Raw genomic sequence first — 22,874 nt, 5'->3', positions numbered from 1 at the left:
GATGAGAAACTTCAGTTATGAAGATAGATTGGAGAGGCTGGGACTGTTCTCCTTGGAGAGAAGAAGGCTAAGAGGAGATTTGATAGAGATGTTCAAAATCATGAGGTGGCTGGACAGAGAGGGAGAAGCTGTTCCCGCTCATAAAAGGATCAAGAGTGAAAGGGCACAGAGTTAAAGTGATTTGCAAAAGAAGCAAATGTGACATGAGAAAAATCTTTTTCACACAGCGAGTGGTTCGGGTCTGGAATGCACTGCATGGAAGTGTGGTGGAGGCAGGTTCAATCGAGGCATTCCGGAGGGCATTAGATGATTATTTCTATTTAAATAATGTGCAGGGTTACAGGGAAAAAGCAGGGAAATGGCACTGAGTCATAATGCTCATTGGAGAGCCAGTGCAGACAAGAATGGCCAACTTCTGTGCCGCTAAAATTCTGTGATTTGTAGATTCGAGAAACAATCACAATCTAATTGATGAACATGAATGTAAGGTAGTCAGGAGAAATATACCAGAGAGTGCATTGTGCTAACCAACTTCCAGCTCCACTGACAGACCATTCCCTGCCAGTACTGTAACCGTGTGTGTACAGTGACAGAACAGTCCCCACCAGTACTGTAACCGTGTGTGTACAGTGACAGAACAATCCCCACCAGTACTGTAACCGTGTGTGTACAGTGACAGAACAATCCCCACCAGTACTGTAACCGTGTGTGTACAGTGACAGAACAGTCCCCACCAGTATTGTAACCGTGTGTACAGTGACAGACCTGTCCCCACCAGTACTGTACCCATGTTATAGTGACAGACCTGTCCCCACCAGTACTGTACCCGTGTTATACAGTGACAGACCTGTCCCCACCAGTACTGTACCCGTGTTATACAGTGACAGACCCGTCCCCACCAGTACTGTACCCCAGTGTTATACAGTGACAGACCTGTCCCCACCAGTACTGTACCCCAGTGTTATACAGTGACAGACCTGTCCCCACCAGTACTGTACCCCAGTGTTATACAGTGACAGACCCGTCCCCACCAGTACTGTACCCCTGTGTTATACAGTGACAGACCTGTCCCCACCAGTACTGTACCCCAGTGTTATACAGTGACAGACCCGTCCCCACCAGTACTGTACCCCAGTGTTATACAGTGACAGACCCGTCCCCACCAGTACTGTACCCCAGTGTTATACAGTGACAGACCCGTCCCCACCAGTACTGTACCCCAGTGTTATACAGTGACAGACCTGTCCCCACCAGTACTGTACCCCAGTGTTATACAGTGACAGACCTGTCCCCACCAGTACTGTACCCCAGTGTTATACAGTGACAGACCTGTCCCCACCAGTACTGTACCCCAGTGTTATACAGTGACAGACCTGTCCCCACCAGTATTGTATGGCAGTGTTACAGAGCTACTTTAAGACATTAACATCCAATAAGGCACAAATACTGACCTTTAAAAATGAATAATTAAAAAAAGAATTTTAACTGTTTCAATGCTTCTGATTGCTTCTTCGTCTCTCCTGGTCAGGTGAACTCCTGGAGTGGTTCGATCGAGATTGGAGTGACTGCATTAGATCCCAATACGTTGGACTTCCCCAGCAGTGCCACTGGGCTAAAGGGGGGCTCGTGGATCATCTCGGGCTGCTCGGTTTTGAGGGACGGGCGTTCAGTGCTGGAGGAGTACGGGCAGGACCTGGACCAGCTGAGTGAGGGCGACAAAGTGGGCATCCAGCGGACGGCTGGGGGCGAGCTCCACCTGTGGGTGAACGGGCGAGACTGTGGGGTAGCTGCCTTGGGGCTGCCCCCGCAGGTGTGGGGCGTGGTGGATCTGTACGGGAAGTGCACCCAGGTGACGGTGCAGGGCTGCGACAACATCCCTCGGAGAGAAGAAAGCCACAGAGTCACCACCACCACCACCACCACCACCACCGAGGAAGGTAATTGTTCACATTCCTCCACCATTACCCCATAAACACCACCAGTAAAGCCGATGATCTACTCATATACCTAACTGCTGACTCTGGGAGCTTGCTGTGAGCAAATTGGCAGCTGCCTATCCTACATCGCAACAGTGACTAAACTTCAAAAAGCACCTCGTCAGCTGTAAAGCACTGTGGGTGGCTCAGAGCTGGCGAAAGGTAGCCTAGAAATGGGACTGCGTTCTCCTAGTTCACTACGAAAATTAAATAAATAATTAGCAGCTTAGCGGTGAATGAGGTTGTAGCGACTGACATGAAGGTGCGACACTTCTGCTGACAAAGTAGCAAATAGAAAACCAACTAGTGCCATTTACACAGTATTTCCAGCCATTCGGCCCATCCGCTCCACGCTGGTGTCTCTGCTCCACACGAGCCTCCTCCCACCCCCTATCAGCCTATCCTTCTATTCCTTTCTCCCTCATGTGTTTATCCAGCTTCCCCCTTAAATGTATCGATACTATTCACCTCGACCACTCCCTGTGGGAGCGAGTTCCACATTCTCCCCCGCTCTCTGGGTAAAGGAGTTTCTCCTGAATTCCCCATTGGGTTTATTAGTGACTCTCTTATACTGGTGGCCCCGAGTTCTGGTCATGTCTCTTCACAAGCCCCCGCCTGGCTACATGTGAAGTATTCTTCTCTGTACACCTGCTAAGGAAGCTCCTCTTCATTTTAAAGATAACTAAATTGCCCTTCACCTTGCTCCTTTTTTTTTAGAGAAAACAGCTCCAGCCTGTTCATTCCATCCTGACTGGTAAAAACCTCTCAGTTCTGGGATCATCCTTGGAAATCTTTTTAACAACGATTTCAGTGCCCCTATATCCTTTCTGTAATACGGAGATCAGAAGTATTCTGGTGCTCCGAGTGTGGTCCAAACAATTTTAACGTAATTTAATTAGAACAAGGGAACACCGGAAGAAAGTGTTGATACCTTTTGGACCCGTACATGTGGCAAGTTTTTTCCTTTTACGTGGGCAAGAAATCATTTTGATTCCAGTGTTGCTGGTCCAGGACTGGCCCAGGTTTGCAAATCCCTTCATCCTCTTCCCTCTCTGCCCCTTGTCAGCTGTTTCTTCCTTCCCTCTCTTCCTCCCCATCTCCCCCTAATCCCCAACGACCCCCTCCCCACTGAATCTGTAGGAGTTGAATCCAGCAGCCTCCAGGACGCAGAAGGATATTTTTGGGGGGAGTTGGAACCGAAATGCATTGCTGGCATGGTTTTTTACTCCCGTGCTGTACCTGTCCTGGGAGTGTTTGTGGACAATTCAGTTTCTAAAGCAAAGGGCGGTGAAAACATACAACACTCCCAAATGCTGGAGGTGAATAGAAATCTTCTCCGAGTTGCTAGATTTTGATTAGGGAAGGGATGTGAAGCAAAGGGAGATAATTAGAGTTGAGATGCAGAACAGCTGAATGACAGAACAGGCTCAAGGGGCTGAAGAGCCTCCTCTGGTTCCTCTATAATGAACTCATGTTCACTTCCATCCATCTTTTCCCCTCTACAATTAATGGCCTTCCAGTCAGTCAACACTGACATGGGAACCGTGGAATGATTACAGCACAGAAGGAGGCCATTAGAGCTATTGTGTCTGAGCAATGCACCAAGTCCCACTCCCTTGTCTTTTCTCTGTAGCCCTGTAAATTGTGATAATGATCCAATTCCCTTTTGAAACCACAATTGAACCTGCCTCCACCACACACTCAGGCAGCTCATTGCAGGCCCTCACCCCTCGCTGTGTGAAGAAGATTCTCCTCATGTGGCAATAAAAACAAAAAACTACTGCGGATGCTGGAAATCCAAAACAAAAACAGAATTACCTGGGAAAACTCAGCAGGTCTGGCAGCATCGGCGGAGAAGAAAAGAGTTGATGTTTTGAGTCCTCATGACCCTTCAGCAGAACTGAGTATAGTTAGGAGAGGGGTGAAATATAAGCTGGTTTAAGGTGGGGTGGGTGGGGGGTGTGGGGGGTGCGGGAGAGAAGTTGAAGGTGGGGTGGTTATAGGGACAAGCAAGCAGTGATAGGAGCAGATAATCAAAAGATGTCACAAACAAAGGAACAAAGAGGTGTTGAATATTATCTAGAATTCAACAACTTTAGATCTTGAACTCCCTCCTCCATCCCCACCCCCTTTCCGTTTCTTCCCCCTCCCTTTTGTTTTTTCTAATAATTTATATAGATTTTTCTTTTCCCACCTATTTCCATTATTTTTAAATCTATACCTGTAATGCCCTGTCAGTCTTTCCACCCCACCCCCACTAGAGCTGTACCTTGAGTGTCCTGCCATCCATTCTTAATTAGCACATTCATTTAGACACTATCACCACCTTCAACACCTCTTTGTTCCTTTGTCTGTGACATCTTTTGATTATCTGCTCCTATCACTGCTTGCTTGTCCCTACAACCACCGCCCCCCTCAACTTCTCCCCCCCCCCCCCCCCCCACCTTAAACCAGCTTATATTTCACCCCTCTCCTAATATTACTTAGTTCTGTTGAAGGGTCATGAGGACTCGAAACATCAACTCTTTTCTTCTCCGCCGATGCTGCCAGACCTGCTGAGTTTTTCCAGGTAATTCTGTTTTTGCTCCTCATGTGGCTGTTGCTTCTTCTGCCAATCACCTGAAATTGTTGTCCTCTGGTTCTCGATCCTTCCACCAGTGGGAACAGTTTCTCCTGGATCCTGGAAAGGTCCCAGTGGATTGGAAAAATGTTAATATAACGCTGTTATTCAAAAAGAGGGGGAGGCAGAAAGTAGGAAACTATAGACCAGTTAGTTTAACGTCTGTCATTGGGAAATTGTTAGAATCCATTATTAAGGAAGTAGTAATGGGGCATTTGGAAAGTCAAAATGCAATCCATCAGAGTCAGCATGGTTTTATGAAGAGTAAATCGTGTTTGACTAATTTGCTAGAGTTCTTTGAAGATGTGACAAGCAAAGTGGATAATGGGGATCCTGTAGATGTAGTATATCTGGACTTCCAGAAGGCCTTTGATATGGTGCAGCACAAAAGATTAATACACAAGATAAGATAACACGGAGTTGGGGGTAATATATTAGCTTGGATAGAGGATTGGCTAACCAACAGAAAGCAGAGAGTCGGGATAAATGGGTCTTTTTCTGGATGGCAAGCTGTAACTAGTAGGGTGCCACAGGGTTCAGTCCTTGGGCCCCAACTATTTACAATCTATATTAATGACTTGGATTCAGGGGTAGAAGGTACTATAGCTAAATTTGCAGATGACACCAAAATAGGTGGGAAAGTAAGTTGCAATGAAGAAATAAGAAATTTACAAATGGATATGGACAGGTTAGGTGAATGGGCTAAAATTTGGCAGATGGAGTTTAACATGGAGAAGTGTGAGGTTATTCATTTTGATCGGAAGAATAAAAAGGTGACTTATTATTTAAATGGAGAGAAACTTCAGAATGCTTCAGTGCAGAGGGATCTGGGTGTCCTCGTGCATGAATCGCTGAAAGTTACTATGCATGTACAGCAGGTAATAAGGAAGGCAAATGGAATTTTGGCATTTATTGCTAAAGGAATAGAGAATAAAAATAGAGAACTGTTGTTGCAACTGTACAAGGCATTGGTGAGACCGCACCTGGAGTACTGTGCAAAGTTTTGGTCCCCTTACTTGAGGAAGGATGTAGTTGCACTGGAGGCGGTTCAGAGGAGGTTCACTAGATTGATTCCAGAGATGTGGGGCTTGTCTTATGAGGAGAGATTGAGCAGTTTAGGCCTATACTCACTAGAGTTTAGAAGGATGAAAGGAGATCTAATTGAGGTATATACAATGCTAAAGGGGATGGGCAAAGTAGATGTGGAGCAGATGTTTCCCCTTGTGGGGCATTCTAGAAGCAGAGGCCATAGTTTTAGGCTAAGGGGTGGTAGATTTAAATCAGAGGTGAGGAGGGTCGTGAATCTGTGGAATTCACTACCTCAGAGAGCAGTGGATGCCGGGACGTTGAATAAATTTGAGGAGGAGATAGACAGATTTTTAATTAGTAACGGGTTGAAAGGTTATGGGGAGAGGGCGGGAAATTGGAGTTGAGGCTGAAATGAGATCAGCCATGATCGTATTGAATGGCGGGGCAGGCTCGAGGGGCTGAATTGCCCACTCCTGCTCCTAGTTCTTATGTTCAATCTACTCTCTCCAGACCTCTCATGGTTTTGAATGCCTCTATCAAATCTCTCAACCTTCTCCTTTCCAAGGAGACCGGTCCCAGCTTTTCCAAGCTTGGTGCAACTGAAGTTTTTCATTCCTGTGAGCCTATGTACTGCACCCTCTCAAATGCCTTCCCCTCCTTCCCCAAATGTGGTGCCCCAAACTGGGTACAATACTCCGGTTAAAACCGAGCCAGCGTTTTCTCCAGGATGATGCAGTATCTAAGCCCCAGTCTCTTCTCATACTCTCTCTTTGTCTCTCTCTCTCTTCTCCCCCCTCCCTCTGCAGGTTTTGTGGGGATGGAGCTGTCGGACGTTGTGAACAACGCCATCCTCTCCGCGTATAGCGGCAGTCTGCTGAACGTCAGCCTGGGCAGCCCACTGGATGGCGGCTGTTCGGTCACCTCCAACGATGCCCTGCTCTTCCACGAGAAGTGTGGCACTCTCATCAAACTCAGCAACAACAACAAGACAGCCGAGCGCAGGCGGCCCCTCGACGAGTTCAACAACGGCGTCGTCATGACCAACCGCCCGCTGCGAGACAACGAGATGTTTGAGGTGAGGGTTGGCAGCCGGATTGTGTGCCCAGTGTTGGCTCAAGTAGAGGATGCCACTCTTTTAGCTGTGATCCCCTTCCTCACTCCCCTCCTCCTCCTTCCCTCCTCCTCAGCTCCATTGCTATACCCAAAACTGACTCGACAAGTTGACCCTTGCCCAGCCTCCAACAACAACTGCTGACCCGGCTCCTAGTTTGGACGCTGTGACCATGGCCGGCTCACATTGACCCTTCCCCAGCTGCCCTGACTGTGGCGATGCTGGGCTCCCTTCATGATCTGAAGCAGTTTGATCTAACTGAGGGCAGTAACTACGTCGATGGGGGAACTGGAGTCACTTAGAAGCCCTGACAGGATAAGGATGGAGATTTGTCTACCTGGAAGACTCCCATGGACCAAATGGGTTTTTACAGCAATCCGACCATTTCGTGGTCTCTTTTACTGATACCAGCTTCTTAATTGTACAGCTTACTTAAATGGAATTCCATTTCCTAACTTCCCCGGTGGGGTTTGAACTCATGTTCTGTGGATTACTGGCCAGTAACATAATCACCACACCGCCACACCCATCTATTCCCTAGGTAGGTTGCTCCACTCAGCTGTCACCCACAAATTGGTGGCTTGTCTGAGATTAACTGACTTGAAAGAGACCAGGGATCAAACCTTGAACCAGAGTGCCTTAGTGGACAGTGTCTTTACGCAGTGAGTCATTGCGAGAATATGTATGTAAGTGTTGCGACAACAACAACAGTTTATATTTATGCAGTGCTTATAACTAAATAAAACACCCCAAGGCATTTGACAGGAGCATTCACCAAGCCCTGTAAAGCCAGATGACCAAAAGCTTGATCAAAGAGGTAAAGTTTAAGGAGCTTTTTACAGGATGAAAGAGAGAAGTGGAGAGGCTTAGGGAGGGAATTCCAGAGCTTCAGGCTCCAGGTAGCTGAAGGGACCAGTGTTGGAGCAATAGAAATTGTGGGGCGTGCAAGAGGCCAGAGTTGGAGGAGTGCAGAGACCTCGGAGGATTGTGGACTGGAAGAAGTGATAGAGATAAGGAGGGGGAGCGAGGTCATGGAGGGATTTGTAAACAAGGATGAGAATTTTAAAATCAAGATGTTGTTTGACTGGGAGCCAGTGTGGGTCAGCGAGCACAGGGGGTGATAGAGGAATGGACTGGGCGAGAGTTAGGACACGGGCAGCAGAGTTTTGGATGTGCTCAGGTTTACGGAGGGTAGAATGTGGGAAAGCAGCCAGGAGCGTGTTGGAATAATCGAGCCTCGAGGTAACAAAGCCATGGATGAAGGTTTCAGCAGCTCGTGGACTGAGAAAGGTGAAGTTGGGCCATGTTACGGAAATAAAAGGAGGCTGTTTTTTTGATGGTCTGTACACATGGTCACAAGCTCATCTCAGGATCCAATATGACTGAAATGGTTGGGTTCAGAACCACTCCAGAGATCATTAGTACAAATGAGTGTGTGGAATTGGAGATAACCTTGTCACATGGGTTACAAGGTAGGAGACAGAGAGTAGGGATAAGTGGAATGTTCTCGAATCGATGGGATGTGAACAGTGATGATCCTCAAGGATCACTTACGGGCTCACAGCTTTTCCCCATGTTCATTAATGACTCTCTGAGAGCTAACATAGGAGCAGGAGTAGGCCATTCAGCCCATCGAGCCTGCCCTGCCATTCAGTACAATCATGAGGGGCATAGGTAGGGTAGACAGGAAGGAACTTTTCCCCTTGGTGGAGGGATCAATAACCAGGGGGCATAGATTTCAGGTAAGGGGCAGGAGGTTCAGAGGGGATGTGAGGAAGAACTTTTTCACCCAGAGGGTGGTGGGAATCTGGAACTCACTGCCTGAAAGGGTGGTAGAGGCAGAAACCCTCATAACATTTAAGAAGTATTTGGATGTGCACTTGCGATGCCCATGGCGTACAAGGCTATGGGCCTAGTGCTGGAAAATGGGATTAGAATAGTTGGGTATTTGTTTGACCGGCGCAGACTCGATGGGCCAAAGGGCCTTTTTCTGTGCTGTAGACCCCTATGACTCTATGGCTGATCATCCACTTCAATACCTTTTCCCACTATCCCCATATCCCTTTATGTCATTGGTATTCAGCCATCTGTCAATCTCTGCTTTAAACAAACTCAATGAGTGAGCTTCCATGGACCTCTGGGGTAGAGAATTCCAAAGATTCACAACCCTCTGAGTAAAAAAAACTTTCTCCTCATCTCGGTCCTAAGTGGCTTCCACCTTATTTTGAAATTGTGACTCCCCACCATCTTACATGCATCTACCCTCCCTTTAAGTATTGTGTGAGTTTCAATACGATCACCCCTCATTCTTCAAAACTCTAGAGACCGTAGGCCCAGTTTCCCCAATCTCTCTTCATAGGACAGTCCCACCATCCCGGGAACAAGCCTGGTGAACCTTCGTGGTACTCGCCCTATGACAATAATATCCTTCCTGAGGTAAGGGGACCAAAACTGCATGCAGTACTCCAGGTGAAGTCTAACTAACGTTCTATGCAATTGAAGCAAGACTTCACTACTCCTGCACTCAAATTATTTTTTTATTATTCATTCATGGGATGTGGGCTTCGCTGGCTGGGTCAGCATTTATTTCGCATCCCTAATTGCCCTTGAGAAGGTGGTGGTGAGCTGCCTTGAACCGCTGCAGTCCATGTGGTGTAGCTATACCCACAGTGCTGTTAGCGAAGGAGTTCCAGTAGTTTGACGCAGCGACAGTGAAGGAATGGTGATATATTTCCAAGTCAGGATGGTGAGTGACTTGGAGGGGAATTTCTAGGGAATTTCCCATGTATCTGCTGCCCTTGTCCTTCTAGGTGGTAGTGGTCATGAGTTTGGAAGGTGCTGTCTAAGGAGCCTTGGTGAATTCCTACAGTGCATCTTGTAGATGGTACACATTGCTGCTACTGTGCGTCGGTGATGGTGGGAGTGAATGTTTGTTAATGGGGTGCCAATCAAGCTTTGTCCTGGACGGTGTTGAGCTTTTTGAGTGTTGTGGGAGCTGCACTCATCCAGGAAAGTGGGGAGTATTCCATCACACTCCTAACTTGTGCCTTGTAGATGGTGGACAGGCTTTGGGGAGTCAGGGGTGAACATCCCCACTTCTGACCATATGATGTAAGGAAGGTCACAGGATTCCTAGCCTCTGGCCTGCTCTTGTGGCCACAGTATTTATATGGCTAGTCCAGTTCAGTTTCTGGTCAATGGTAACCCCCAGGATGTTGATAGTGGGAGATTCAGTGACAGTAATGCCATTGAACATCAAGGGGCGATGGTTAGATTCTCTCTTGTTGGAGATAGTTATTGCCTGACACTTATGTGACATGAACATTACTTGCCACTTGTCAGCCCAAGCCTGGATATTGTCCAGGCCTTGCTGCATTTGGTCATGGACTGTTTCAGTATCTGAGGAGTCGTGAATGGTGCTGAACATTGTGCAATCATCAGCGAACATCCCCACTTCTGACCTTATGATAGAAGGAAGGTCATTGATGAAGCAGCTGAAGATGGTTGGGCCAAGGACACTACCCTGAGGAACTCCTGCAGTGATGTCCTGGAACTAAGATGACTGACCTCCAAAAACCACAACTGTCTTCCTCTGTGCTAGGTATCACTCCAACCAGGGGAGAGTTTTTTACCCCTGATTCCCATTGACTCCAGTTTTGCTAGGGCTCCTTGATGCCACACTTGGTTAAATGCTGCCTTGATGTCAAGGACAGTCACCCTCCCTCTCATCTCTGGAGTTCAGCTCTTTTGTCCACGTTTGAATCAAGGCTGTAATGAGGTCAGGAGCTGAGTGGCCCTGGCGGAACCCAAACTGGGTGTCAGTGAGCAGATTATTGCCAAGCAAGTGCTGCTTGACAGCACTGTTGATGATCCCTTCCATCACTTTACTGATGATCGAGAGTAGACTGATGGGGCAGTAATTGGCCGGGTTGGATTTGTCCTGCTCTTTGTGTACAGGACATACCTGGGCAATTTTCCACATAACCGGGTAGATGCCAGTGTTGTAGCTGTACTGGAACAGTTTGGCTAGGGGCGCGGCAAGTTCTGGAGCACAAATCTTCAGTACGATCGCCGGAATGTTGTCAGGGCCCATGGCCTTTGCAGTATCCAGTGCCTTCAGCTGTTTCTTGATATCATGTGGAGTGAATCGAATTGATTGAAGACTGGCATGTGTCATGCTGGGGACCTCTGGAGGAGGCCGAGATGGACCATCCACCTGACACTTCTGGCTGAAAATTGTTGCAAATGCTTCAGCCTTATCTTTTACACTGATGTGCTGGGCTCCTCCATCATTGAAGTTGGGGATATTTGTAGAACCTCCTCCTCCAGTGAGTTGTTTAATCGTCCACCACCATTCACGACTGGATGTGGCAGGATTGCAGAGCTTAGATCTGATCTGTTAGTTGTGGGATCGCTTAGATCTGTCTATCACTTGCTGCTTATGCTGTTTGGAACGCGAGTAGCCCTGTGTTATACCTTCACCAGTTTTTAAAAATTTATTCATGGGATGTGGGCTTCGCTGGCTGGGCCAGCATTTATTGCCCATCCCTAATTGCCCTTGAGAAGGTGGTGGTGAGCTGCCTTCTTAAACAACTACAGTCCGTGTGGTGTAGGTACAACCCACAGTGCTAGGGAGCGAGTTCCAGGATTTTGACCCAACGACAGTGAATGAACGACCGATATATTTCCAAGTCAGGATGGTGAGTGACTTGGAGGGGAACTTCCAGGTGGTGATGTTCCCATCTATCTGCTGCCCTTGTCCTTCTAGATGGTAGTGGTCATGAGTTTGGAAGGTGCTGTCTAAGGAGCCTTGGTGAATTCCTACAATGCACCTTGTAAATGGTACACACTGCTGCTACTGTGCGTCGGTGGTGGAAGGAGTGAATGTTTGTGGATGGGGTTCCAATCAAGCGGGGCTGCTTTGTCCTGGATGGTGTTGAGCTTCCTGAGTTTTGCAGAAGCTGCACTCATTCAGGCAAGTGGAGAGTATTCCATCACAGTCCTGACTTGTGCCTTGTAGATGGTGGACAGGCTTTGGGGAGTCAGGAGGTGAGTTATTCTTCGAATGATTCCTAGCCTCTGACCTGCTCTTGTAGCCACAGTATTTATATGGCTAGTCCAGTTCAGTTTCTGGTCAATGGTAACCCCCAGGATGCTGATGGTGGAGGATTCAGTGATGGTAATGTCATTGAACATCAAGGGACGATGGTTGGATTCTCTCTTGTTGGAGATGGTCATTACCTGACACTTGTGTGGCGCAAATGTTACTTGCCACTTCTCAGCCCAAGCCTGGATATTGTCCAGGTTTTGCTGCATTTGGACATGGGCTGCTTCAGTATCTGAGGAGTCGCGAATGGTGCTGAACACTGTGCAATCATCAGCGAACATCCCCACTTCTGACCTTATGATGGAAGGAAGGTCATTGATGAAGCAGCTGAAGATGGTGGGGCCGAGGACACTACCCTGATGTACTCCTGCAGTGATGTCCTGGAGCTGAGATGACTGATCTCCAACAACCACAACCATCTTTCTTTGTGCTAGGTATGACTCCAACCAGCAGAGAGTTTTCCCCCTGGTTCCCATTGACTCCAGTTTTGCTAGGGCTCCTTGATGCCACACTCGGTCAAATGCAGCCTTGATGCCAAGGGCAGTCACTCATCTCATCTCGGGAGTTCAGCTCTTTTTTCCTTGTTTGAACCAAGGCTGTAATGAAGTCAGGAGCTGAGTGGCCCTGGTGGAACCCAAACTGGGCATCAGCAAGCAGGTTGTTGCTAAGCAAGTGCCACTTGACAGCACTGTTGATGATCGAGAGTAAACTGATGGGGCGGTAATTGGCCGGGTTGGATTTGTCCTGCTTTTTGTGTACAGGACATACCTGGGCAATTTTCCACATAGCCGGGTAGATGCCAGTGTTGTAGCTGTACTGGAACAGCTTGGCTAGGGGCGCGGCAAGTTCTGGAGCGCAAGCCTTCAGTACTATTGCTGGAATGTTGTCAGGGCCCATAGCCTTTACAGTATCCAGTGCCTTCAGCCAATCCTTGATATCACGTGGAGTGAATCGAATTGGCTGAAGACTGGCATCTGTGATGCTGGGAACCTCCGGAGGAGGCTGAGATGGATCATCTACTTGGCACTTCTGGCTGAAGATTGTTGCGAATGCTTCATCCTTATCTTTTGCACTGATGTGCTAGGCTCCTCCATCATTGAGGTTGGAGATATTTGTGGAGCCACCTCCTCTAGTGAGTTGTTTAATTCCACCACCATTCATTACTGGATGTGGCAGGACTGCAGAGCTTAGATCTGATCTGTTGGTTGTGGAATCACTTAGCTCTGTCTATCACTTGCTGCTTATGCTGTTTGGCATGCAAGTAGTCCTGTTTTATAGCTTCACCAGGTTGACACCTCATTTTTAGGTATGCCTGGTGCTGCTCCTGGCATGCCCTCCTGCACTCTTCATTGAACCAGGGTTGATCCCCTGGCTTGATGGTAATGGTAGAGTGGGGGATATTCCGGGCGATGAGGTTACAGATTGTGTTCGAGTACAATTCTGCTGCTGCCAATGGTCCACAGCACCTCATGGATGCCCAATCTTGAGTTGCTAGATCTGTTTGAAATCTATCCCATTTAGCATGGTGGTAGTGCCACACATCACGATGGAGAGTATCCTCGATGTGAAGGCGGGACTTCGTCTCCACAATGACTGTGTGGTGGTTACTCCTACCGATACTGTTGGTGAGGATGAGGTCAAGTATGTTTTTCCCTCTTGTTGGTTCCCTCACCACCTGCTGCAGACCCAGTCTAGCAGCTATGTCAGGCTATGAGACGATGCTACCGAGCCCCTCTTGGTGTTGGACGTTGAAGTCCCCCACCCAGAGTTCATTCTGTGCCCTTGCCACCATCAGTGCTTCCTCCAAATGGTGTTCAATGTGGTGGAGCACTCATGCATCAGCTGAGGGAGGGCGGTACGTGGTAATTAGCAAGTTTCCTTGCCCATGTTTGACCTGATGCCATGAGACTTAATGAGGTCCAGAGTCAATGTTGAGGACTCCGAGGGCAACTCTTTCCCAACTGTACACCACTGTGCTGCCACCTCTGCTGGGTCTGACCTGCCGGTGGGACAGGACATACCCAGGGATGGTGATGGTGGTGTCTGGGACATTATCTGTAAGGTATGATTCCATGAGGATGACTGTGTCAAGCTGTTGCTTGACTAGCCTGTGAGACAGCTCTCCCAATTTTGGCACTAGCCCCCAGATATTAGTAAGGAGGACTTTGCAGGGCAGACAGGGCTTGTCATTGTCGTTTCCGGTGCCTCTTGCAATAAAGGCTGATGCACTATTAGCCTTTCTAGTTACTTGCTGCACCTGTAAGTTAGCCTTCAGTGACTCCAGGTCCCTTTATACATCTACACTTCCTAATCTCTCACCATTTAAGAAATACTCTGTGCATCTGTTTCTCCCATCAAAGTGGATAATCTCTCATTTTTCCATCTACCATGCTCTTGCCCACTCGCTAAGTCTGTCCAAACCCCCTTGAAGCCGCTTTGCATTTTCCTCACAACAAACATTCCCCCCTAGCTTTGTGTCAACCGCAAACTTAGAAATATTACATTTGCTCCCCAGATCCAGATCATTGATACAGATTGTGAACAGCTGGGGCCTAGGTACTGATCCTTGCAGTACCCCACTAGTCAGAGCCTGCTAATGTCAGGGTGACCCATTTATTCCTACTCACTGTTTTCTGCCTGTTAACCAATCCTTAATCCCTGTCAGCATATTGCTTCCTATCATGTGTGTTAATTTTGCTAACCAACCTGCTGTGGGGGACTTTATCAAAAGCCTTCTGAAAATCCAACTACACTACATTCACCGACTCCCCCTTTTCAATTCTGTTCGTAACATCCTCAAAAAACTCCAACAGGTCGTCAAACATGGTTTTCCATTCATAAACCCAACTTGACTATTTCCAATCAGGTCATTATTATCTAAGTGTCCAGTTATCACATCCTTTATAATGGGTTCCAACATTTTCCCTACTACTGATGTAAGGCTAACAAGTCTGCAGTTCCCTGTTATCTCTCTCCCTCCCTTCTTAAACAGTGGGGTTACACTTGCTACCTTCCAATCTGCAGGAACCATTCCAGAATCTATAGAATTTTGGATGATGATCACCAATGCATCCGCTATCTCTATCGTAACTTCTTTCAACATTCTGGGATGCAGAATATCAGGTCCCACAACTTTATCGGCCTTTTCTTTTTAATCTCATACAATCATTAACTTCAGATTCACACTCAGTGCCATGTGCATCCTTCATTCCTTAACTTCCTCTGTTGGCCATGGTTGCAGATGGTAGCGAGTTAGGAACAGTAACTTGTGTAGATGGAAGCAGGAAGCTCTACATATTGACATAGAAGTGGCCGAAACGATGGCAGTTCAATGTGGGAACGTGTGAGGCTGTTTACTTTGGGTCGGAGAGAGTCAAGTTGTGTGCTGATATGGCCAGCTGCTGCAGGCAAACATTTGGATGCGCAAATCACTTAAAACATCTGCACAGTTTCCGAAAGAAAACAATCAGAGGCGAGTGGTCCATTGGCTTTTAACTCGAGCAGATTGGAATAGGAATGTGAGGAGGTGATCCTTCAGTTGCACAGAACTTTGGTCTTACCCCATCTGGTACAACTGTGTTCAGTCCATGCACTGCAGCTCAGGGAGTGTATATTGGCCTTGGGGTAGACAACAGATTCACCAGAATTGGCTCCTGGTCAAACAATCCCTTGATTTTAAAATTCTCATCCTTATCCACGAATCCCTTGGAGGCCTCACCCCTCCCTATCACTGTAATCTCCTCCAGCCCCACAACCATCACTGTAATCTCCTCCAGCCCCACAACCATCTCTGTAATCTCCTCCAGACCCACAACCATCTCTGTAATCTCCTCCAGCCCCACAACCATCTCTGTAATCTCCTCCAGACCCACAACTATCACTGTAATCTCCTCCAGCCCCACAACCATCTCTATAATCTCCTCCAGCCCCACAACCATCACTGTAATCTCCTCCAGCCCCACAACCATCACTGTAATCTCCTCCAGCCCCACAACCATCACTGTAATCTCCTCCAGCCCCACAACCATCTCTGTAATCTCCTCCAGCCCCACAACCATCTCTGTAATCTCCTCCAGCCCCACAACCATCTCTGTAATCTCCTCCAGCCCCACAACCATCTCTGTAATCTCCTCCAGCCCCACAACCATCTCTGTAATCTCCTCCAGACCCACAACCATCTCTGTAATCTCCTCCAGCCCCACAACCATCTCTGTAATCTCCTCCAGCCCCACAACCATCACTGTAATCTCCTCCAGCCCCACAACCATCTCTGTAATCTCCTCCAGCCCCACAACCATCACTGTAATCTCCTCCAGCCCCACAACCATCTCTGTAATCTCCTCCAGCCCCACAACCATCTCTGTAATCTCCTCCAGCCCCACAACCATCACTGTAATCTCCTCCAGCCCCACAACCATCTCTGTAATCTCCTCCAGCCCCACAACCATCTCTGTAATCTCCTCCAGCCCCACAACCATCACTGTAATCTCCTCCAGCCCCACAACCATCTCTGTAATCTCCTCCAGCCCCACAACCATCTCTGTAATCTCCTCCAGCCCCACAACCATCTCTGTAATCTCCTCCAGCCCCACAACCATCACTGTAATCTCCTCCAGCCCCACAACCATCTCTGTAATCTCCTCCAGCCCCACAACCATCTCTGTAATCTCCTCCAGCCCCACAACCATCACTGTAATCTCCTCCAGCCCCACAACCATCTCTGTAATCTCCTCCAGCCCCACAACCATCTCTGTAATCTCCTCCAGCCCCACAACCATCACTGTAATCTCCTCCAGCCCCACAACCATCTCTGTAATCTCCTCCAGCCCCACAACCATCTCTGTAATCTCCTCCAGCCCCACAACCATCACTGTAATCTCCTCCAGCCCCACAACCATCTCTGTAATCTCCTCCAGCCCCACAACCATCACTGTAATCTCCTCCAGCCCCACAACCATCACTGTAATCTCCTCCAGCCCCACAACCATCACTGTAATCTCCTCCAGCCCCACAACCATCACTGTAATCTCCTCCAGCCCCACAACCATCACTGTAATCTCCTCCAGCCCCACAACCATCTCTGTAATCTCCTCCAGCCCCACAACCATCTCTGCGCCCCTATAATTCCGACCTCTTTGTATCTCCGATTTCCATCGCTCCTCCATTGGCGGCCGTGCCTTCAGCTGCCTGAGCGCTAAGCTCTGGAATTCCCTCCCTACACCTCTGCCTCTCACTTTCGTCCTGTAAAAGACTCCTTAAAACTGACCTCTTTGACCAAACTGTTGGTCGTCTGGCTTAATATCTGCTTATAAATTTATGCCGTCAACTTGCTTTGTACTCCTTTAAGGAGTTCAAAATGATCAAAGGATTGAGTAGTTTAGACACGGAGAATCGCCCTAAAATGAGAGTGGGTTTATTTAGGAGTGCAATCAGCAAACCCTTCTCCACAGTGGAAATCTGGAATTCTCTTTACCCAGATGGGTGCTGGGTTAATTGAAATTTTCAAGACCAAGTTTGATGGATGTTTTATTTTTTTTTTGTCCAGGAATATTGAGGGATGTGGCTATGGGGTGGGTTGTTAATATTGACTGTTGGTCAAACCCCTCCCTGTGATTCACAGGACATGCTTCAGGTAAGCATGATACACTTAACGCTGGAGTTCATGGGACAGACTTCATTCCTGTACAGTGTAGGCGATTCCTTCATCGAAACAGAGTGGCTGTCAGATTTGTCATCTTTTGAACACTCCAAATAAACTGTATCAAACCATGTTCCCTTATACACCATGCTTTGCTGACATCTCTGTCACAGGTAAGGCTTCATGGCGAATCCATTTGTGAATTCTTCTATTCACATTAACAATCATGGTTGTTTACTCCAAAGCTACTTCCCTCAGACAGGACTTCCTGACTTAACGATTCCAAATTATTCGAAGAGTTTGCTTTATTAACCCCTATTTTCCTGTACTGTAGTTAATAGATCTCTTGACCTGTGTTTATCACCATAGTCTCTAGTTATACCTTTATCACTTGTAGCTGACGCTGTTACTGTCCCATATTCCCTTAGACAAGCATCTCCTGTATGTAACAATCAGACACTAGAAGCAGGACAAGCCACACTTTCTTCTCATGCCACTTTGTCCTCTGTTTCCGCTGATCTGCATTGGGGATCCCTCGATTTTAAAATTCTCATCTTTTTCAAAATCCTCCATAGCCTTGCCCCTTCCCACTCTCTGTAATCCCCTCCCAACCCCATATCCCTCCGAGATCTCAGATCCTCTCTGTAACCTCTTGAGCACCCCTGATTTCTTTTCCTCTTCATCACTAACTGCACCTTCAGCTGCCAAGGCCCTAAACAGTGGAGCTGCCTCCCTAACCATCTCTTCCTATCTGTCATTTCATCTTCAATATGCTAGTTCAAACATACCTCTTTGCTCAAGTTGTTGATCATTCTCCTGATTATCTCCTCCTTTAGTTTGGTTACAAATTGGATTACTGATGCTATTATGAAGCACCTTGGGAGGGTTTATTATGTTAAAGATGCCATTGAAGTACATGTGTACCTTTACAAGATGTCCAATACCTCTTCATCTTCTCCCTCTCCCTCTTCTTGAGGAGTTGCTAGCCTCAGTAATATGGCTGGGATCAGCTACACAATGGTTGTGTTGTATGAGGCAAAGGCCTCTCATGATCCTGACCACCTTTATTGGGTGTTTAGTTGGCAGATTGGCAATGGTATTGCTCATGTGCCAGATGATACAAAAGGAGTTTTATTTCATATAAAACCCAGCATATCCCATCCTTTTTGAGGCGTTGAGTTCTAGTGTTGTGGCTACCACTAGCTGAGGTCATTCAGAGCTCAATTGCTCTACAGGTTTTTTTTTTTTGCTTTATTCTTTCATGGGATTTGGGTATCACTGGCAAGGTCAGCATTTGTTGCCCATCCCTAACTGCCCTTCAACTGAGTTGTTTGCTTCAGAGGGCTGTTAAGAGTCAACCACATGACTGTGGGTCTGGAGTCACATGTAGGCCACAGGTAAACCCTAAAGGACATAAATGAACCAGATGGGCTCTCATAACAATCGATGATTAGTTTCAGGGTCACCATTACTGAGACTAGCTTTATATTCCAGATTTTATTAATTGAATTTAAATTCCACCAGCTTTCATAGTGAGATTCGAACCGATGCCCCTAGGGCATTTGCCTGGCCTGATTTAAAGGCCAGATGAAATGCCTGATTTTCTCCTCCTTCAAAATATGGCTATTAAGGTGAGTATGTGCTTGCAGATATTCTGGCCCCTGTGTCATTAGAGTTGTGGAGGGTTACTTGTCTCTGTATTCCCAACATTCTTCCCCTATAGATTTTAATAAAAATATTGTGTTAACTTGAAGCTGAATGTGTTTGTAACATTTCACTTTGCTCTATATAAAAGATTAATTTCTCCTCTCCCACTGCCTCTTTCCTCACCCCCACAAACAGATCCGGATTGACAAGTTGGTTGACAAGTGGTCGGGGTCGATAGAGATCGGTATCACCATGCACAACCCAAACAACTTGGACTACCCGGCAACAATGACCAATCTCCGATCAGGTCAGGAGTTCCTCCTTTGATGCCCCTTGTGTTGCGGAAGTAAGATACATAACTCAGTTGGCTGGATGGCTGGTTTGTGTTGCAGAGTGACACCAAACAGCATGGGTTCAGTTCAAACCTGCTGAGGTCATTCAGGAAGGCCCTGCTGTCTCAGCCTTGCCCCTTGCCTGAGGTGCAGTGACCCTCGGGTTAAACTCATCACCAGTCGTCTCTCTCTCTCTCTAATGAGAGAGCAGCCTGTGGTCCTCTGGGACTAAGGTGACTTTCATTTCATTTTCTGTAAGCTTGAACAGATCCAAAACTTGAATGTTGCTGAAGAGAGAGACCTGTTGCCAAAGCTTTTCACCTTGCACTCATCAGGACAAACGCAAGAATACCAAATTTCAAACAATCTCAATTTATACCACAGGAAAAAAGGGTGATTAGTTGGCAAGTCGACTCTGATGGGCCGAGGTATTGCCATAGAGAAAGAAACGAGGAACTGTAGGCTCCCCAAGCTCCCGGATAATTCAGAAAAGGCGCTAGGCTTTGAATATGTTCCTTTTGTTTGCATCGGATGGGTCCCTGCGTATGAATGTGTATTGCTTCTAGCAAACGTAAATGAACCACGTGAGGAGCTGGATTGATTATCTTAAATTGGATGTTAGTGTAGTTATTAGCACACTCAGGATTGTTCAGCCAGTGTTGCCCAATCACAGAGTCATATCTAACAGTAGCTGTTTGGTTTTGGGTTTTGCAAGTGTGGGTTGGTTGAGTACGGTACAGCTGTGGAATCTTTGACCCCCCACCTCAGAGGGCAAACGATGCCTTGGTTTAATGTTTTGCACAAAAACAGGCATCTCTAACAGCACTCGCTTAGGACTGACACTGAAGGAAGAACAGAGGAGTTCTCCCTGGTGTCAAGGGCAGCATTTATCCCATAACCAACAGCCCAATGCTATTCGTACCATTTTGCTGTGTGCAAACGGCTACCTGCATGGCGACATTGAATGCTCTTCAGAAGCACATCATTCACTCATGACCCTTCCCTGGGTATGGTTTTGTGGGCACTGCCAGCTCTCTGATAACCACTCCTCAGTGGACAGAGCTTGCCTGCCAGCTCAGATGGTGAGTGCCAGCAGGCAGGTTAAGGGGCATTGCAAGCTAGCCAGTTGCTGCCCTTGCCCGATACCCTCACATGCACACTCTCCAAGAACGGACAGAGATTAGTGACAATGCACATGCTGTTCACACCCACTGAGTCATGGAGGCTCAGCACGGGGACAAGCCCTTTGTGCCGGGTTTTGTTAGAACAATCCAAAGCTCCATGTAACCCTCTTACCTTTCTCTAGGTTAAATATTCACCTTTTAAAAGGTGTGGTGCTTTCTGCAACAAAGCTCCCCTGAAGCAGAGGAGACTGTGCTGGATCAAAACCCTGAATAGTTTACAATCTCTCTCAAAATCTCCACAGCCTTCCCTCTTGCAGTGGAATTAATCCCATGTCTCAGATCCCTCCTCTGTGTGTGGCTTTCCATTCCACCCTCCAGCTCTGAGGTGCTCAAACCGACCTTTAATTCTTCAGATGGGAGTTCGCTGGAAAGGCCAACAATGATTACCCAACTCGACTTATCCCCGAGGGAGTGGTGGTATGAGCATTCAGTGTTAGAGCAGAGAGACAGCGGTGTGAGTACGCAGTGTTAAAGAGTAGAGAAACAGCAGTGTGAGTACACAGTGTTGGGTCAGAGAGACAGCGGTGTGAGTACACAGTGTGAGAGCAGAGAGACAGCGGTGTGGGTACACAGTGCTAGAGCAGAGAGACAGCGGTGTGGGTACACAGTGCTAGAGCAGAGAAACAGCGGTGTGAGTACACAGTGTGAGAGCAGAGAGACAGCGGTATGAGTACACAGTGTGAGAGCAGAGAGACAGTGGTGTGAGTACACAGTGTGAGGGCAGAGAGACAGCGGTGTGGGTACACAGTGCTGGAGCAAAGAGACAGCGGTGTGGGTACACAGTGTGAGAGCAGAGAGACAGCGGTGTGGGTACACAGTGTGAGAGCAAAGAGACAGCGGTGTGGGTACACAGTGCTAGAGCAGAGAGAGCGGTGTGGGTACACAGTGTGAGAGCAGAGAGACAGCGGTGTGAGTACACAGTGTGAGAGCAGAGAGACAGCGGTGTGAGTACACAGTGTGAGAGCAGAGAGACAGCGGTGTGGGTACACAGTGTGAGAGCAGAGAGACAGCGGTGTGGGTACACAGTGCTAGAGCAGAGAGACAGCGGTGTGGGTACACAGTGTGAGAGCAGAGAGACAGCGGTGTGAGTACACAGTGTGAGAGCAGAGAGACAGCGGTGTGGGTACACAGTGTGAGAGCAGAGAGACAGCGGTGTGGGTACACAGTGCTAGAGCAGAGAGACAGCGGTGTGGGTACACAGTGTGAGAGCAGAGAGACAGCGGTGTGGGTACACAGTGTGAGAGCAGAGAGACAGCGGTGTGAGTACACAGTGTGAGAGCAGAGAGACAGCGGTGTGGGTACACAGTGTGAGAGCAGAGAAACAGCGGTGTGGGTACACAGTGTGAGAGCAGAGAGACAGCGGTGTGGGTACACAGTGTGAGAGCAGAGAGTCAACGGTGAGTACACAGTGTGAGAGCAGAGAGACCGCGGTGTGGGTACACAGTGTGAGAGCAGAGAGACAGTGGTGTGAGTACACAGTGTGAGAGCAGAGAGACAGCGGTGTGAGTACACAGTGTGAGAGCAGAGAGACAGCGGTGTGAGTACACAGTGCTAGAGCAGAGAGACAGCGGTGTGGGTACACAGTGCTAGAGCAGAGAGACAGCGGTGTGGGTACACAGTGCTAGAGCAGAGAGACAGCGGTGTGGGTACACAGTGCTAGAGCAGAGAGACAGCGGTGTGGGTACACAGTGCGAGAGCAGAGAGACAGCGGTGTGGGTACACAGTGCTAGAGCAGAGAGACAGCGGTGTGGGTACACAGTGCTAGAGCAGAGAGACAGCGGTGTGGGTACACAGTGCTAGAGCAGAGAGACAGCGGTGTGGGTACGCAGTGTGAGAGCAGAGAAACAGCGGTGTGGGTACACAGTGTGAGAGCAGAGAGACAGCGGTGTGGGTACACAGTGTGAGAGCAGAGAGTCAGCGGTGTGGGTACACATTGTGAGAGCAGAGAGACAGCGGTGTGGGTACACAGTGTGAGAGCAGAGAGACAGCGGTGTGAGTACACAGTGTGAGAGCAGAGAGACAGCGGTGTGAGTACACAGTGTGAGAGCAGAGAGTCAGCGGTGTGAGTACACAGTGTGAGAGCAGAGAGACAGCGGTGTGGGTACACAGTGTGAGAGCAGAGAGACAGCGGTGTGAGTACACAGTGTGAGAGCAGCGAGACAGCGGTGTGGGTACACAGTGTGAGAGCAGAGAGACAGCGGTGTGGGTACACAGTGTGAGAGCAGAGAGA

The 22,874-nt window shown here is 48.1% G+C and overlaps 1 protein-coding gene across 5 annotated transcripts in view; it reads left to right on the top strand.

Moving 5' to 3' along the window:
• neurl4 (neuralized E3 ubiquitin protein ligase 4) overlaps nucleotides 1–22,874 on the top strand; it is a 102,067-nt gene that overhangs the window by 6,658 nt on the left and 72,535 nt on the right. For all 5 annotated transcript variants that reach the window (XM_078533788.1, XM_078533790.1, XM_078533791.1 and 2 more), the window contains exons 2-4: nucleotides 1,529–1,937; nucleotides 6,432–6,700; nucleotides 19,324–19,435. In XM_078533788.1, coding sequence (XP_078389914.1) covers nucleotides 1,529–1,937; nucleotides 6,432–6,700; nucleotides 19,324–19,435 — 790 coding nt within the window. The remainder of the gene's footprint in view (nucleotides 1–1,528; nucleotides 1,938–6,431; nucleotides 6,701–19,323; nucleotides 19,436–22,874) is intronic.

This window comes from Cetorhinus maximus, chromosome 34 (assembly GCF_964194155.1).
Source record: "Cetorhinus maximus chromosome 34, sCetMax3.hap1.1, whole genome shotgun sequence".
Taxonomy (NCBI): Eukaryota; Metazoa; Chordata; class Chondrichthyes; order Lamniformes; family Cetorhinidae; genus Cetorhinus; species Cetorhinus maximus.
Note: the sequence above shows the minus strand (reverse complement) of the source record. Positions and strands in the feature narration are given on the sequence as shown.